This window comes from Lepisma saccharinum, chromosome 14 (assembly GCF_977018435.1).
Source record: "Lepisma saccharinum chromosome 14, izLepSacc3.1, whole genome shotgun sequence".
Taxonomy (NCBI): Eukaryota; Metazoa; Arthropoda; class Insecta; order Zygentoma; family Lepismatidae; genus Lepisma; species Lepisma saccharinum.
In genome coordinates, this window is record NC_139242.1 from 78,542,449 (window position 1) to 78,558,484 (window position 16,036).

Here is a 16,036-nt window from a genome sequence, read left to right on the forward strand (position 1 = left end):
AGCACTTCGATCACAAACTGAGCTGTCATAGTACAATTTCATATTCAAGTTTCATGAAGGAGTGCATATTAAACACACAACAACCATGTACATAGCAAAATATGTAAATATACATTTGAGGGACATATATATATATATTCATCAATGTCTTTCATTATTGAGATAGATGCAACAGAATTAACATACTTATTATTTTAGCAAACTATTCCGCATTAAAAATATATGCACAAGATTCACTGCAAAAGTTTCAGAAATATACACATACATACATTTGTGCATCTTTTTCACATGTGCAAATAAACAGCAAGACTGCTGTGATATGTGTAAGGCAGCTTACACTGTGCATTCTTAATCTATAATAATAGTACACAAACATACACAACATTTCCAGGTATATATGGTATATTACATTATAGTACACATGCACATTCAGAAAATTTGAAGATAATTTTTCAATGTACACATTAACCTTTAGAACTTCATGTAGCTCTTTACTTCACATTCACAAAAATAAGGCCTTACTTAATATGGCAATACATATGGGGTAGAGTTTTGGGAAAATATTAAGCAAATCTACTGATTCTTCCTAAACTAGGCAACTACAGGTCTTTGTGCTATGATAGACACTATCAATGAACTGTATCAGAGTAAAACTTCAGAGTAAAAGTTCTACATATCTATCAAAATGTTATTTTAGTGTTACATCTGTGTGTAAGTAGATTATAATAGGTTTGTCTATGGCAATGGGGAAAATTTGAAGATTAAATGTGATAACTAGTTCATTATGGTGTAAATGTTGGTCACACACCATCCACCTTCTGCTGATGTGCAGTATCCCAACCACTTTGTTCAAACTTTCAAACATCAATGTAAATCATCTACAGGGTGATTCATATAAAACTAACACTTTTTTTTCAATAGGAATACATCGTAATGTTTCGTGTTAGTCTCACATGATGCAGGGCATCTGGGAGAATGTACATTCTCAAGAGAGTGTCAAGGATATTTTCAACAGGGTGGCTCCATGTGCCATGCACCAAATGAGTCCTTGGCGCTGATCCAAAGTGTCTTTGAGGACAGGATAATTTCCTGAAACTTATGGCTACCGAGATTACATGACTTGGCCCTCCTTCGACTTCTTCCTGTGAGCATATCTTAAGGCCTCGGACATTGACAAATTGAAGGAGGGCATTACAAGCTATATCACCAGTATTGACAACAGCATACTCGAATGAAGGACCAGAAACATGGAATGTATCCAGATGTGCCTTCAGAAGGGGGGAGGACACTTTCAGCATGTAATGTAAAGGTTATTGAACTTCCATATTTATGCTACATTTCAGATATACCGTATTTACACGTGTATAATGCGCACACTGGTTTTTGATAGGGAAAAGTGACAAACAATTATATCTCATATATAATGCACAGTACAATCCAGTTTCAAGAAATGGCTTTCTTAGTTGTAGGTTGTAAAGCTGTTGCTATGCCGATCAACAGTGAATGGCATCATTCCTACTCAATGGTCACCTGTTGTTATGTGGACCAAGAGGAGAACAATACATTACAAAATGAAAAATTGTGGCACATGGCCTTTAAACTTTTATAAGTGGTTTTGCTCATTTCCTCCTTACTTTTTATAAAAAACTTCAAAATATATACTTTTTCTATGACTAACGAAACATTTATAGGAGGCACATTCACGACCCTCAAACTAGCAGTTAGCAGCAAAAGATTTCTTCCCTTAAGGCATTTACACACTCCATATATGTCATATTATTTGGTCAGTAATAGATTTTAATTATTTTCTTTTTCCTTATCTTTTTTTTCATACAAAATACCATAAAAATCAGAACGTTCCTTTATTTTGTAAGGAGCTTATTTCAACCGCATTGCAAATAAGTGTTTCCATCTTGAATGGAATACTGTTGCCATATTCAGAAACTGCAGAATTCAAGCTTTACAATGATATATAACATGATAGGTTTCCGTAAACATTGAAAAATTATTCCGTGCATAATATGCACCACACTTTTTTGGGGCAAAAATTTTGGAAAAAAGTTCACATTATACATGAGTAAATAAGGTAATAACTTGTTGCTAGCTTTATCATCGTTCGCATACATTGATAATGAAATGTGCCAGTTTCATATGAATCACCCCGTATTTTTGTATGTTTCGACAGAGAAGATAGCATTGAGTGTCACATCTGGAAATGATGCTCACAAATTCTATTCAACAACAAAAACATTGCATTGCTTGAAACAATTACCTAGATAAATTATTGTGATGTGACACCATGCCTGTCAGACATGGTAGATGCTTTAGGAATTTTGGGACCTGTCATGATTTGATGACATGCTGGTAGTCACAACTGTAAAACATACAAGTATGCACCATAAAACTAGTGTGTTGGAGAACTGGAGCTGGTGGCTGGACTTGCAAAACACTGTCAGTGCAAAGTATCGAAACAAGGAGAAGGGAAGATGCAATTTGCATAAGGGAAAAATAGACTTTTTCTAAGATCTTCCAACATGGTTATAGAAACTTGGAAGAGAAACAAGCATCAAAACTTGTTATTAAAATGCCAAACTACAACATACAGCACCTCCCCCCACATGCACGGCAGACAATGGAAAGAAGCTAAAGTGTTCGCCAACCATTATCAGTTCTAAATCTGAATATTTTATTGGCTAATAACATAATTCTTCCATCTGTCCCTATCATGGGCAAGTTCAATTCATTCTTGAGGTAAGGGATTTGACTATTCCAACAATGTCATTGGTGTGCAGCTCTCCACGCTCCTCTGGCTTCATCTTGTTTAGGTCCAAATATCTTTCCTAAGGCTTTATTTTCAAAAACCCTTATGTTCCTCTTTTAGTGTAATGGATACACACAAACTACAGACAAATTACTATATTTGATTTAAGAAAGAATTTTGATGAATGAGTTCAGTTAGGAACATGTGACATTCTTTTTGTTTATCGCGGAACTGTAAGAAATCATAGGTGGGCATCTTGCAGTGGTACCACACTGTTGATTGATTGATTGAGTTGGTGTTTTAAGTCAACTTTATGCACAGTAAGGCTATTCGGGACTGGACCTACAGTTTAAAGTGGGATCGGAAATACTATGTGCCTCCACCGGGTATCGAACCCAGGACCCCTTGTTTACAAGGTGACGACGTGGTACCACACTGTTTCTCTGACTATGGTTCAATACATTGCACTGCTTATCATACTGCCAAGAGTGACAATAACTGCCGACTGCTGCAATAACATGCTCCCTTCCACCCTATCTTCGATTGCACGACACTAGTAAAACTTTTGGATTTCACATGATATGTTTGACATTTTCAAATAAAATTTCACAATGATACTATGGAAGATTTCACACCAAAGTGACATACAGAACCTCGTATCTGAATGATATGTTGCTTGGAAATGAACCTTAAGAAATGATTACAACCTTTCCCACAAGAGCAATGTGACATGCAGCACACGTCAGCTGGGTGTCACTGGAGTGAGGCTACTTTTCTATAACGTGCATCATGTCACCTCGGTCACGCATATGCAGTAAATGCTTTATTCTGCGCAATATACACATTATCTCAAAAAGAGAAGTCGACATTGGAAATATTTTTTGAGTTCTAGTTTCAAGTCCACTTAATGAACAGATTGGCTAATCAGGACTGCACTGACTTCCAGTGGGATTAAAACCACTACGTGACTCCACTGGGTATCGAAGCTGGGACCCCTTGATTATAAGGTAATGACTTTAACACTATGGCACCAGGGAGGCACTCTGAAATATTTTCAATCTCGAGCTCCCTTTATTCTTTTTCCTTTATAATTTCTGCTTGTGCAGCTGTAGCTTGTACAGAGCTATAATTTCACTATTTAGGTGCTTGTATTTGCAAGTCACCACTTGGTAGACACATGAATGTGTGCTTATCACCTGCCACTTGTCACCTTTAACTCTTACACTCATCACTTCAGTGTGACATTTCCTTACTACTTGTAATTATTACTATTACGGAAAAATGAATGAGTGCATTCGAAAACAAGAGATTCACATTTAATTTTCACTACTAGCGAACTAATGCAACAGATAAAAATGTAATGAAATGGTCAGGAGAGAAGAATAATAATTCTAATCACACTGTGGTACTAGAGAAAACATTTGATGCTGCAAGATCAAATTTGGCACAAAATACTCAACCTATGTCACAAATTGAAGTTGAGAAAGATATTTCAATGTTTTCGGGTAAATAATCCATGCAACCTCACACATACCTACACACACACACATATGCGAATTTGTCTTTCTCTAATTTCAATCCTTAGCTTCTCTACTAATCTTCTAATACAAGCATTATCTTGTACCTTAAATCAAGCAGTATACTGATGGACATGAAAAATTGGGCAGCATAACTAATTCCATATTCTTAACTTTCATCAGTAACTTTAAAATGTGGAATGTTATGTGAGAGAATAGAAACTCTTGGAAAGATATTTCATACAACCTTGATGGTTTTGTTTTATATCTCATAAGGTTGACTACCTTACATCAAGTGGACAAAATAATGTTTCACTAATGTCTAATTCAAGCTCGTTTCCTTTAATTATGCACACAATACGATTAGCAGGACAACATCAGTGACTTTGTCATTAAGGCATGCATTTTAGTTGTATTCTAAATATTATTTCTCTTGCAGTTTACGGTTATTACAAGCATAAGAAAACAGTTTTTCGTTGTGACGTTTCAGGAGAACACACGCTCCCTTCATCAGAAATTTATTTTTAGTTTGACTAAAGATACAGTTATAACAATGGTTAACAATTTTTTAAACAAAAATAATCTGTTATACAACGGATGTTGTCAATGTTACATTGTTGTAATATAGCAACTTAACTGTGAAAACAAGCAGTCTTGTTTTATTTCAGATAAAAAAAAATTTGATCACATTATTTTTTTATCTAAAAATTATGAATCCCAAATATCATCAGGTAATTGAAAGTCGTCATTGCTTTCACAGAGTTTCTTGATGTTTTCCGTTACATTAAATTTTAAAGATGGTGGCATACTCTACTTGTGAAAAAGAAAACTCCATAGTGGGTCTATGTTACCACTTTCATTATTTAATTTATTCAGTGTTCTTCTGCAATCAACGAAGCTTCCCAGACATTCAAATTTATGTTTCCCGTCACTCTTTTTAAAACCCTTCCCTTTTTAATCAAATGTTTCTCTTTTGATGATGTGAGCTGACAAACCTGTTCTTGGGCTTAGATTTATAATGTCTAAATCATGTTTGTGCCATCTTATTGCCATTTTCCATGCTGCTTGTCCTACAAAATCCTTTGAACATGGAACAACTTATATTATACATTCCTGTGGTTTCCACATCTGGTACAGATTTTCTCATTTTGAATTTATTAAATGTACATTCCAAACTTCTTGGTCATCTAAAAACAATTTTGAAATAAATAAATCTTCTAAAAATTTTTGCAATTTTATGTGAGAATCCCTTGTGGAATGGAATGCACACAAATTTCCTTTCAACAGATTTCTCATTTTTGTCTGTATTTCTCTTTTCCTTTAGTTTTCTTGCAACTTGTTTTTTGATTTGGTTTATTCTGTTAGTGTGAAAGCCATTTTCTTTTGCTATATTAAAAAATAATAATAATGTGATCAAAATTTTTTATCTGAAATAAAAATAAAACAGACTGCTTGTTTTCACAGTTAAGTTGCTATATTACAACAATGTAAAATTGACATTGACAACATCTATTGTATAACGGATTCTTTTTGTTTAACCATTGTTATAACTGTTCCTTTAGTCAAACTAAAAATAAATGCCTAATGAAGGGAGAGTGTGTTCTCCTGAACGTCACAACGAAAAACTTGTGTTCTTATGCTTGTAATAACCGTAAACTACAAGAGAAATAATTCTACAATGCAAGCAATGCGTACATACAAGAAAAACTATTCTAAATATTGTTTATTATCACTATGGAATTACTTCAGATTGCCCGATGGGATAGGTCATACAGAAGATGATCCACCCCATCCTGCCTCAGAAATGTTACGTTATTTGTCATACCACTCTAATTTGAGGGCAAGTCCGACTCCAAAATTACTATGTTAATGATTATCTGAATATCTCCAAGAGTAATTTGATTTTAATTGCAATCATATCAATAAAAAGCTATATATTTATACAATTCTCTTTTCTACACAAATATATATATATAAATATCAATAAATGTCCTACCGATTCATTTTAACATTTATTTAGACTAGATAGGATACTTGCATTTAATAATTGAATAACTACATTCAGATTCATAGAATATCACACAACATTCTGTCAACCTTGTCATGTCTTCAAAGGCTCTTCTTAAATGTACTATAACCCTTAAAGTATTGCAAAATAACACATGGCTCTCCCCAAATAAACCCACAAAACTTTACAGCTGTACGAGACTGAAGAATTCCCCTTAGATTAACAGTGTGATCTCTCTGTAGATCAAAAAAATTACCTGACAATAATTTCAGGACGAAGGAGGCAAGAAAAGGATCAGTTGGTTACAAACATTTCTTAGAATTTATTTTTGGCTGATTGGGATTTGTGCAGCCTAAATGGACATTATAGATTAGGTGCATTTTCACTTAAACATGCTTGTTTGCTTCCTTTGCATTCTGCGTTTGTGTCAAGCGATCTAATTACTATGTAATAAATATGAATGGTTGAGAAATTTTTCATAATACGCCACTGATATCCATGAAAAATTCTTTGTAATTATCCATCTTGTAACAGTGGTTACTTGGTATGACTAGAGCAGTAGCTAGAAATTTTTACACCTGTGCACCAAATTCAGCTTCCTTACCCCTCGCCCGATTGAAACAAACATTATTATACTACTTACACATCTTTTCAACAATAAATCTTCAATCCTATAATGCATTCGACATTATTTATTTCTTTGTTCTATTGGCTAATTTACAACATTTAAATGGGTAGCATATTGAGTATAATGACTACAGCAAATGTTGATATTTGTCAATACAGTAGAACTTCCAAGACAACAGCATTGCAAAAATGATGCATCTCTTTTATAAAACAGTTGAGCATCATGACGAATTATTATAACTGACATTAAACAATAGTGAGAAAAGTTTTTTTATGTATCAGATACTGCTGTAGTGTATACCTTCATAATCATTTCATTAAAATGCCAATGTTTCTTACAAATCTGACCATTTTCAACCTCCAAAATATCTGCCCTTGTATAGTCATTACTAGGGATGGACGATATCGGATATATCACGATATATCGTCAAGAAAATATCATCACAGATGATACAATACAATATTTTTCCGTATTATGATATTGGCAATATATCATCTCCATGCTATATATTGGCAAATATCGTGAAGATATATCATTGACACAATATAATATATCGCTAAAATATCGTGATGATACATCGCCAACATAATATATATCACCAAAATATTGTGACAATATATCATCTAGTTGATATCGCCTTGACAATATCTTTTCAATTTTGCAATATATCGTCTGGACAATATATATTGCCCAACACTAGTCATTACTCATTTGGCAACAAAACGTCAATGAGGTAATGAGAACAGTTAAAGGCAAAACCGTACAAGGGTAAGAACTACGCGTACATCGGCTGCTAAATTTGTGGATCTGCTTCTACAGAAGAAATTGAGGACTTCCCAATGGAAATTATCATATTTCATATGAAAAAATGTCAATAATGGTAGACAAAAATAAATTCATTTACAGATTAACATTTAGCTACAATCATATTGGATCTCTGACATAATGTGTGTCAATGGCATGGAAAAGACTTGATGCTGTTAATTCCTGTTTGTTTCCCGAAACTTTGAGTATGATTTTCTAACCAGGCAGGCATTTATACCTGCCGCAAAATTAGTTTGGTATTGACGCTTGAGAAGCACGTGGAGGAAAGGGGTCTCCTTCACTGCGGGAGGGTGGGTTATTGTCATGCGAGCCAATCAAAATCTTCCCAATGCTTCACCAAAGCCCTGGTTACGTAGCAACAGAAAACGTTTATCACGGTGTTGCCGCTTATCGGGCGATTGTTCTTGCGATCAGATTCATGTTGTTGGGAGAAGACGTGTTGTTTGTTTGTTGCGTTGCGTTTCTGTGATATTTTAACCGGTCCGTTTGTTTAGAGTTTACTGAATTTAGAGTATTCTTTGTTGTATATAGCGTGTTGTTTTAGTGTGTTATTTTTTGTACATAATTTTCTGTGTTCTGCTTGTGTGTGTGTTGTGTGAAGAATGTCAAACACAGGAGACAATAATCGAGATGACAATGTACCAAGGAGGCCATGCACTAAAAGAAATAAAGCCTTCGGTAAAGGAATTCCTCTCAAAGGCCAAACGCGGGAGATGGTTTGTTCTGTGCGCAAATATTTTGAGCAAGAGAAAAACAATGGGGGTCCAATCATATCTGTAAATAAAGTTGTGGACAGGACTGCTGCTGCTGTCGGCGTGTCTAAGAACACCATTGTTACCATAGGGAAAGAAAAATATAATGTGGTGGAGATAAATCAATGCGAGGCTTCAAAATTGGAAACCCCAGGAAAGAAGAGGAATATCAGTAAACGCGTGACAAATTTAGATACCTTTCAGCAAGACGCTATTCGTCGCCATATTTACTCGTATTATAGGAGGAAAGATCATCCCACTGTTGGGAAACTGCACATTTCGTTGAAAGATTCGGGACTTTTTCAAGGTGGGGAAACATCTTTAAGAACAGTCATAAAATCTCTGGGATTCTCATACAAGAAAATTAATGGACGCAAAATACTGATGGAAAAACCTTACATTTCTGCATGGCGATGTAGATTCCTCAGGGAAATTACGAAGCACAATTTTGACGAAATTGTTTGGCTTGACGAAACCTGGGTAAACGCCAATCACAGTGTGAATAAAGGATGGACTGATGACACACCTGAGGGTACGATGGGATTGCCTTTAGGTAAGGGGGGCAGGATAATATTACTTCATGCCGGTACATCCTCAGGGTTCATTCCAAACTGTTGTCTGCTTTTTACTTCTAAGAAAACGGGGGACTATCATGAAGAAATGAACCATGCCACATTTTTAAAATGGTTTCAGGACTCGCTTCTTGACAATCTACACACACCGTCCACTATCATATGTGACAATGCAAGTTATCACTCCGTGCTTTTGGACAAAGCTCCAACTATGGCGACTAAAAAAAGTGATATTGTTCAGTGGCTTACACGCAAAAATGTACCAGTAAATGAAGACCTGAAGAAGGTGGAATTAATGGAACTCGTTAACCGTTACAAGCCGCAGTTTCCTACGTACGTCATTGATAGCATTGCTGCAGAACATGGGCACAAAGTAGTTAGACTCCCTCCTTACCATTGCCATTTTAATGCCATTGAAATGATATGGGCGCAGATCAAAGGATATGTTGGTCGGAACAACAAAGAATTCACCGTGTCATCTGTAGTGAAACTGACTGAAGAAGCTATAGCCTCGGTAACACCCGAGAATTGGAGAAATGTTGTGCGTCACACCAAAAAAGTTATTGAAGATGCATGGGAATATGAGGGTATTTTGGAGGAAAGTGTAGAAGAACTCATCATAAATATCGGTAGTTCCAGTGATTCCTCAGATGAAGATGACGACAGCTCCAGCACGGATAGCGATAACATTAGTGATTTAGAGATGAGTGATGTTTTACCTCTGGAATAATCTTCAAGGTACAGTGCTTTTTAAATTATTTATTATTCATTTACTTTGATAATCTTATGTTATATATCTGATGTAACTGACTTATCTTTTCTTTCCATATTTTAAACAAATGTATATAAAGTATGTAGGCATATGGGGATGTATAGTTAGGGCTCCACACATTCTCGACCTCGACCTAGGCCATATTGTGGAGGTGATGTGAATGTGGTAATGTGGTTCACCGACCGCCTTTACCCCAGGTAATCACTTGGGCTGAGTCGACCCCGTAGTCTGAGCGATATTTGAAAAAGTTCCACAAAGAACCACAGGTCTCCCGCATGAAAGTCACATGCCCCAACAGCTGGACCTTTGTGCACTTCAGTTGCGGTATAATTGAAAGATGGGCAGACTTGAATGGCGACTTCGGAAAGAAATGGTTATTGCATGTGTATATATTCAATATTTTCAGAATGGATTTAAAAGATAACCTGTAAAAAATGCTCGTTTCGTTAATTCGTTCATGTTGTAAGGGATATGGAAATGAAGAGAGAAAACAATAACTCATTTCATCATTGTTGTTCCTTTTCATAACACGTAAATGAATCCCGGTTTCCTCGAAAAACAATAACAATAACTCATTTCATCATTGTTGTTCCTTTTCATAACACGTTTTTCTCGACACAGCGCCAGACGGCTGCACTGCGTACCGTATCGCACGATATGGCAACACCGTGTCGCGTGTTCCTTCAGCTCTCAATACCAAACTAATTTTGCGGCAGGTATAACACTATAGATGAGCTTATGTCTACCAACATCAAGCACTCTAGATTTATTCTGTTACACAGTCTATGCATTAACATTGTTTTCTATTTCAAGTGCAGCCCTTAATTTCACCAGGTGTGTAATGTGCCTCAACTTGACGATTTTCTTTTACCAGAATAGTCTTTTTCATGTTTACAGATTCCATTCAAGTTCAAACATCATCTGGAGCAGGCGCGGCTCGTGCATTATTTACCCGGGGGTTCACTGAAGTGATGTGACATATATTCACTTTCCGCAAAATATACTTCCTTCGCCCAACAAAAGGATGGGGGAGGGTTTAAAAGCTTTGTCAAGAATTCTTTTTATCTGGGAGTATAAGGTTTTGTTGTAGGGGTGTGCGAATAAATTTAGGGCTGAAACTACAATAAATTGTGCCTTTATGAAAAAAGTTGAGTTTTGTTGGAATATCATGGACATCCTCAAGTAGGGGCAAGTAATATATTTTTTCCCCACGAGGAGCAAAAAACACTCCTTCAGTCTAAAGTTACTGCAACGCTTTTATAATAATTACCAAAAATTACTGTGACTGAAATTAAATTATATGCGTGTAATATATAATTTTTGGTTTACATTCAATTTCCATGGGGGGCGCGGCCCCCTTTTCCCCTTCCGGACGTCCATGCTGACTAATCAGAACTGGTCCTACATTTGTTAAAGGGAAATGGCAACTAATGGCATGCGCATACTAGAAATCGAACCTGAGACCCTTTCATTTATACGCGATAGGTTTGTTCAAATTTGGGGCTGGTCGACCAGCACACGCTTTTTTTTTTCAGTTTGTTTACGTTAATTATGTGCATTTCTATCGGTCATTTCTTACCTGCGCGGAAAGCAACGCCTACACTGCATCAAATGACATAACCTAGGTAAAGTCCATCCCTCGTTTCACTCGCAGCATCACTTAATACTTTCCAACAAGTATCCAAGCACTTCAAAAACTAAAAAACTTGAGACTTTGACACCGAGCGACAGCGAGTCACGTCTTCGCGCCATTCTTTCTCTTTCGCGAACCCGAAGTGTTTCCACCTTTAAGGAAAAACCTCTGAATGCATGCACAAGGTATTTTGGTAATGTATCTCCTTTATTTTAATTCATCGCATCTAATTCCAGCTTCTATTTGTTTCCACTCATCCATCTCTGACACAATCTTGCATTTATTCCAAGAAGTTCGGTGCAAAAATGATACAAGAGAAGATTGAATATGTAATGTGTGCGCTTCAAACTTGAACCGCACGCAGCAACACTGGAAGGGAGGAGGCAGCGAGAAAGGAGCCTTGTCCCGCGCCTTCTGCGAGAGAACGAACTGCGCATGACCGTTGGGTTGAACATAGGTTCTGCAAATCTCATCGCCCATGCATTTTGTCCTATACCCTCCTCGCGCTTCTGCTCCCGCACGAAGCTTTCACAATGGCACGAGCTGTCCTGTGGGGGTTCAACTGAGGGTCTGTATCAGGGCGGCCGATTCGCGGTTTCTTCTTCTCAGCAAGGGAGTTCGCCGTGTTACGGGCACAAATACATGACTTATTGTGTAGAATTTTTAGCGAAATAATGTGAAAATTTAAAGACATTGTTCATTGTTCATTCTCGAGGTGATTATCGTATATTACTGGGGGTTCACTGATCCTGTGCGCTATAGGGCCAACCGCGCCTGATCTGGAGAAATATTTCTCAGATCGAATAATAAAGAAAATTGGTGATAATGATAGCACTACTTTTAAAAAGAAAAACTTATTTTCCTTTATCTTACTGTGTCAAAAGCATTATAATATTATTGTTTCAACATTTTTTTTTTTTTGCTTGAAATCGGTGTGATAAGGTAACGTGTTTATGTTCAGTTGCACAACTGTCACAAGTTGACTGGTGGGGTAACATATAAACAGACATCTGATGCATTAACCTCATGGTAGAGAGTTGAAATATTATACATTTGATGAAATAAAATGTGTTTCCTCTTTCTTGTCCAGGTAGTTTGGCAAGCTATGAAAGCAATTAAAAATATTTGTAACATTTTGGACTGCTACTGAAGAGAAGTTATAATTACAAATATCATCAATAATTAAACATTTTCATTATATATTCCTAATTCCCTTTACTTATTTACTGAACGTGAGAACCATGTGTTGTGAATCTATGAATCATTAAAAAAACTAAGTTAAAGTTCATGAATCAGAATTACAAGTGTGAGATTCTGCCAACAATTAATACACACAAGAGACGATGCATGTTCTATTAAACTCCTCTTGTGTTTCAACTCAAGAGACATAAAAAGCACCACTTTGCTTGAAAGACAAATGTTCATATCATGAATGTTTTCTTCGATGTTTAGGAGCAATTGTGACATGCACGCACACACAAAACACACATCCGCATACCCATACGTACCACAAGAAGTAACATTAAATGTAATGGCACATTTGTACACATGAGCCAATTCAAAATTTGTAGCATTTGCTAGACTATACTTGGACTGGCCTATCACATGAACCAGACCCCAAACTTTAATTGGGAATTTTTAACGCTGGCATTCCCACAGCTGCAGGTACTAAAATTAACTAACATCTTTTAGTTACATCTGTGCAAAGATGAAAACTTACTTAATGAAGCAACTGATGCTAATGCATATTTCTTTACTCACGCGCAACATCATTTTGTCACAATCTTTTAACTGAAGTCTCTTCGGTTTGCTCCTGCGAGGCAGATCCCTGTGGTGACCTCGTATCAGCATCGCGGTTTTCTTCTATACTGACTGCGGTCTCGCTTCTTTGAGCATGTTCTGACGAACGAGGTGCTTCCGTCATCATCTCCGATCGTATAGAAATGGGCTGGTCTATTTGCACCGTTCGCGGAGACTGCTGGAGTGGTGGCAGGTACAACTGCGTTGCTTGCATGTGAAGTGGATCTTGATTTGAAGGCAGTGACTGTTCCCTTATCACAGATTCATAGCTTGGTGGTGGACCATATATGTAGTAATATGGGCATTCTGGATGGCTTGGATCAAAAGCCTGGCTAAGAGCCATTTCATTTGATTGTGTTCTTGATGGACTGTATAATGGAGGGCTTCCGTCAGCTTCGGGATTCATAGATGCAGAAGGTGGACCTTCAAAACATAGATTACAAACCAGTCAGTTTCATGGAACTGCTCATGATGTAGAGAAATTACTATTATCTGAAAATATAGTACAATATAAAATGTAAGCCACGGTAGCTCAGTCGTTAGGGTGTCTGACTACCATGCAAGATACCTGGGTTTGATGCCCCGTTGCGGAGAACCACGATTTTTTTTCACCTGTTCAAGCGACTCCGGCAGCCACCCAGCGTTGTATAAAGTGGGTACCTGAAGGGAACTCTGGGGGGGGGGGGGTAAAGGCAGCCAGGGGCATGGTGCTGATCAGATCACCCCCACCTTCGGCCGTGATCAAGAAAGTATGGGGCCCAAACTCCACACCCCCTATACGTCTTCTGGCATGGTGCAAAGCACAGGGGAGCACTTTACTTTTTCTTTTATGTGAAATAAATAATAATACATAATAAATACTGCGAAACTAGTGACAAAAGTGAGTACAAGTTTCTCAGTATTTATATACTACCGCGTCTCTCTTTTCCCAATTATGAATACACCTTCACATCAAAATTATTAAAATTTTATATTACAAACAAGTGGTATTCAGAAAGTAAGTTCAGGCAATGAAAAACAAATCATGCAAATTTATTATGATCAGATTCTACCCAATATACTACTAGTGATCAGAAAAAAAAGGTTACAAGGGGCATAAATTTCAGTGTAGTGGTTGTAAAATAAAAAGGTGAAGTTCCTCATGCACATTGCACCTTGCCATGAGGCATATATAGGGGGATGTGGGGATAGGGCCCCACTCATTCTATCGATCTAGGCCATTTTGGATGTGATGTGATCAGCTCCATGCTCCGACCATCTTTACCCTCAGGTACCAATTTAATTCAGGCTGGTTGAGCCCCAGAGCTGCTTTATGCGGGGGACAAGGCCAGAAAAATTCCGACCTGGGAATTGAATCTGGGTCTCCCACATGGCAGTCAGTTGTCCAACCGTCTAAACCACGGCAGCTCCTGTAGTTGTAGAATCAAGTAAATAGGTGTATCATGTATATCTTTTTTCCTAAGTACGTGTGTCCTGTTCTGACTGGAAATAGCTGCACAGTGACAGTTCAAAATGGCCACAAGTTTGTTTCTATTTGCATGACACATGTCACTTGTTTCAATGATCCCTAGGAAATCACAAGTGTGCAACCAGTGATGTGTGGGACTATTCAAATGAAAAGTTGTAGACATCAGGAAGATGCTCAACCAAATAATGACTATATGTTCCCCACAATAAAATCACAAAACCAAGGAGTACTTTGTTGAAAAACCCTGCATTACAAAATACAATTAAATATATTGAACAATTTCAAGTGAAATTATGGTTACGTTTCTCCAGCAGCATTAGCATGATTCACCAACTGGTTCAAGCGTGGACGTGTCTTTGAAAGAAATAAAACTTGGTAAGTATATAATGTAAAATTTTTAAATTACCCTTCCAGATTCTATGTAGGACAACTCTCTCCCCTGTTGGGTTGTAAGAGACACGAGCAATGTGAGGAACTCTTGATCTCAGAAGATTTCTTGTACGATGACTTGAAGGCTCAGGCACTGTCGTTACAGCATCACGATACCTTGCCTGGAGCCAATATCGATACCACCAGCCACCGCCTGAGCACAGAAGAAACATGAAAAGGACCAACAACCTGAAAAAAATTAAACAAATCATTCAGAAATATGCCTTTAAGTGTAAGCAAAAATCAGATACCATTACATTGCTAATAATTGGCAATATCACCATTATTACTATCTTTTGAGCAAATGACAATACATGATGCACTAGCACTGACTGATACTATTATTACTCAATATTATATTAAGTTCCTATGCTACATGAAACTCTTCAAAAGTTTCCTGTAATGTACACAAAATGAAGACACTGGAGTGTCAATATACTATGAATTATACAAAATGCATAAGGAATAAATTGACTCTGAACAATATTGTGGTAATAATGGCATTATTTAATAATGTAATATTAGGACTGATTGATTGATTGATTTGGTAATATAATAAAGCCTTGTTTCCATAATAAAAACACTGAATTGCTGACCAAGGCAGTTTATTAAGATATAGAAACACTATACAGGGTGATTCTAAAGGTATAGTACAAACGAAAACCACAGATACCTCCCATGAAATAGAGACGAAAGTTCCATTCCACTTTGCCGAGAGATGCCTCCGTGAGGAGCTAGACAACGCCGAAAACGTGTGAAAATGAACTTCACACCTCTGTACAGCCAGTACCAGTGAAGATAGAAAGGCGGAACAAACGAAGTCAAAAGGAACACCAAAGTCGCCCATACGAAAAACACTAGGCGGCAGCTG

General features: G+C 37.0%; 1 protein-coding gene across 1 annotated transcript in view; it reads right to left on the reverse strand.

Annotated features, from left to right (window-relative positions):
* Positions 1–11,649: 11,649 nt before the first annotated feature.
* LOC145999072 (uncharacterized) overlaps positions 11,650–16,036 on the reverse strand; it is a 31,625-nt gene continuing 27,238 nt past the window's right edge. The window contains exons 5-6 of the mRNA XM_083136040.1: positions 15,143–15,354; positions 11,650–13,691 (exon numbers count right to left, since the gene is read on the reverse strand). Of these exons, the coding sequence (XP_082992166.1) occupies positions 13,246–13,691; positions 15,143–15,354 (658 nt within the window). The 3' untranslated portion in view covers positions 11,650–13,245. The remainder of the gene's footprint in view (positions 13,692–15,142; positions 15,355–16,036) is intronic.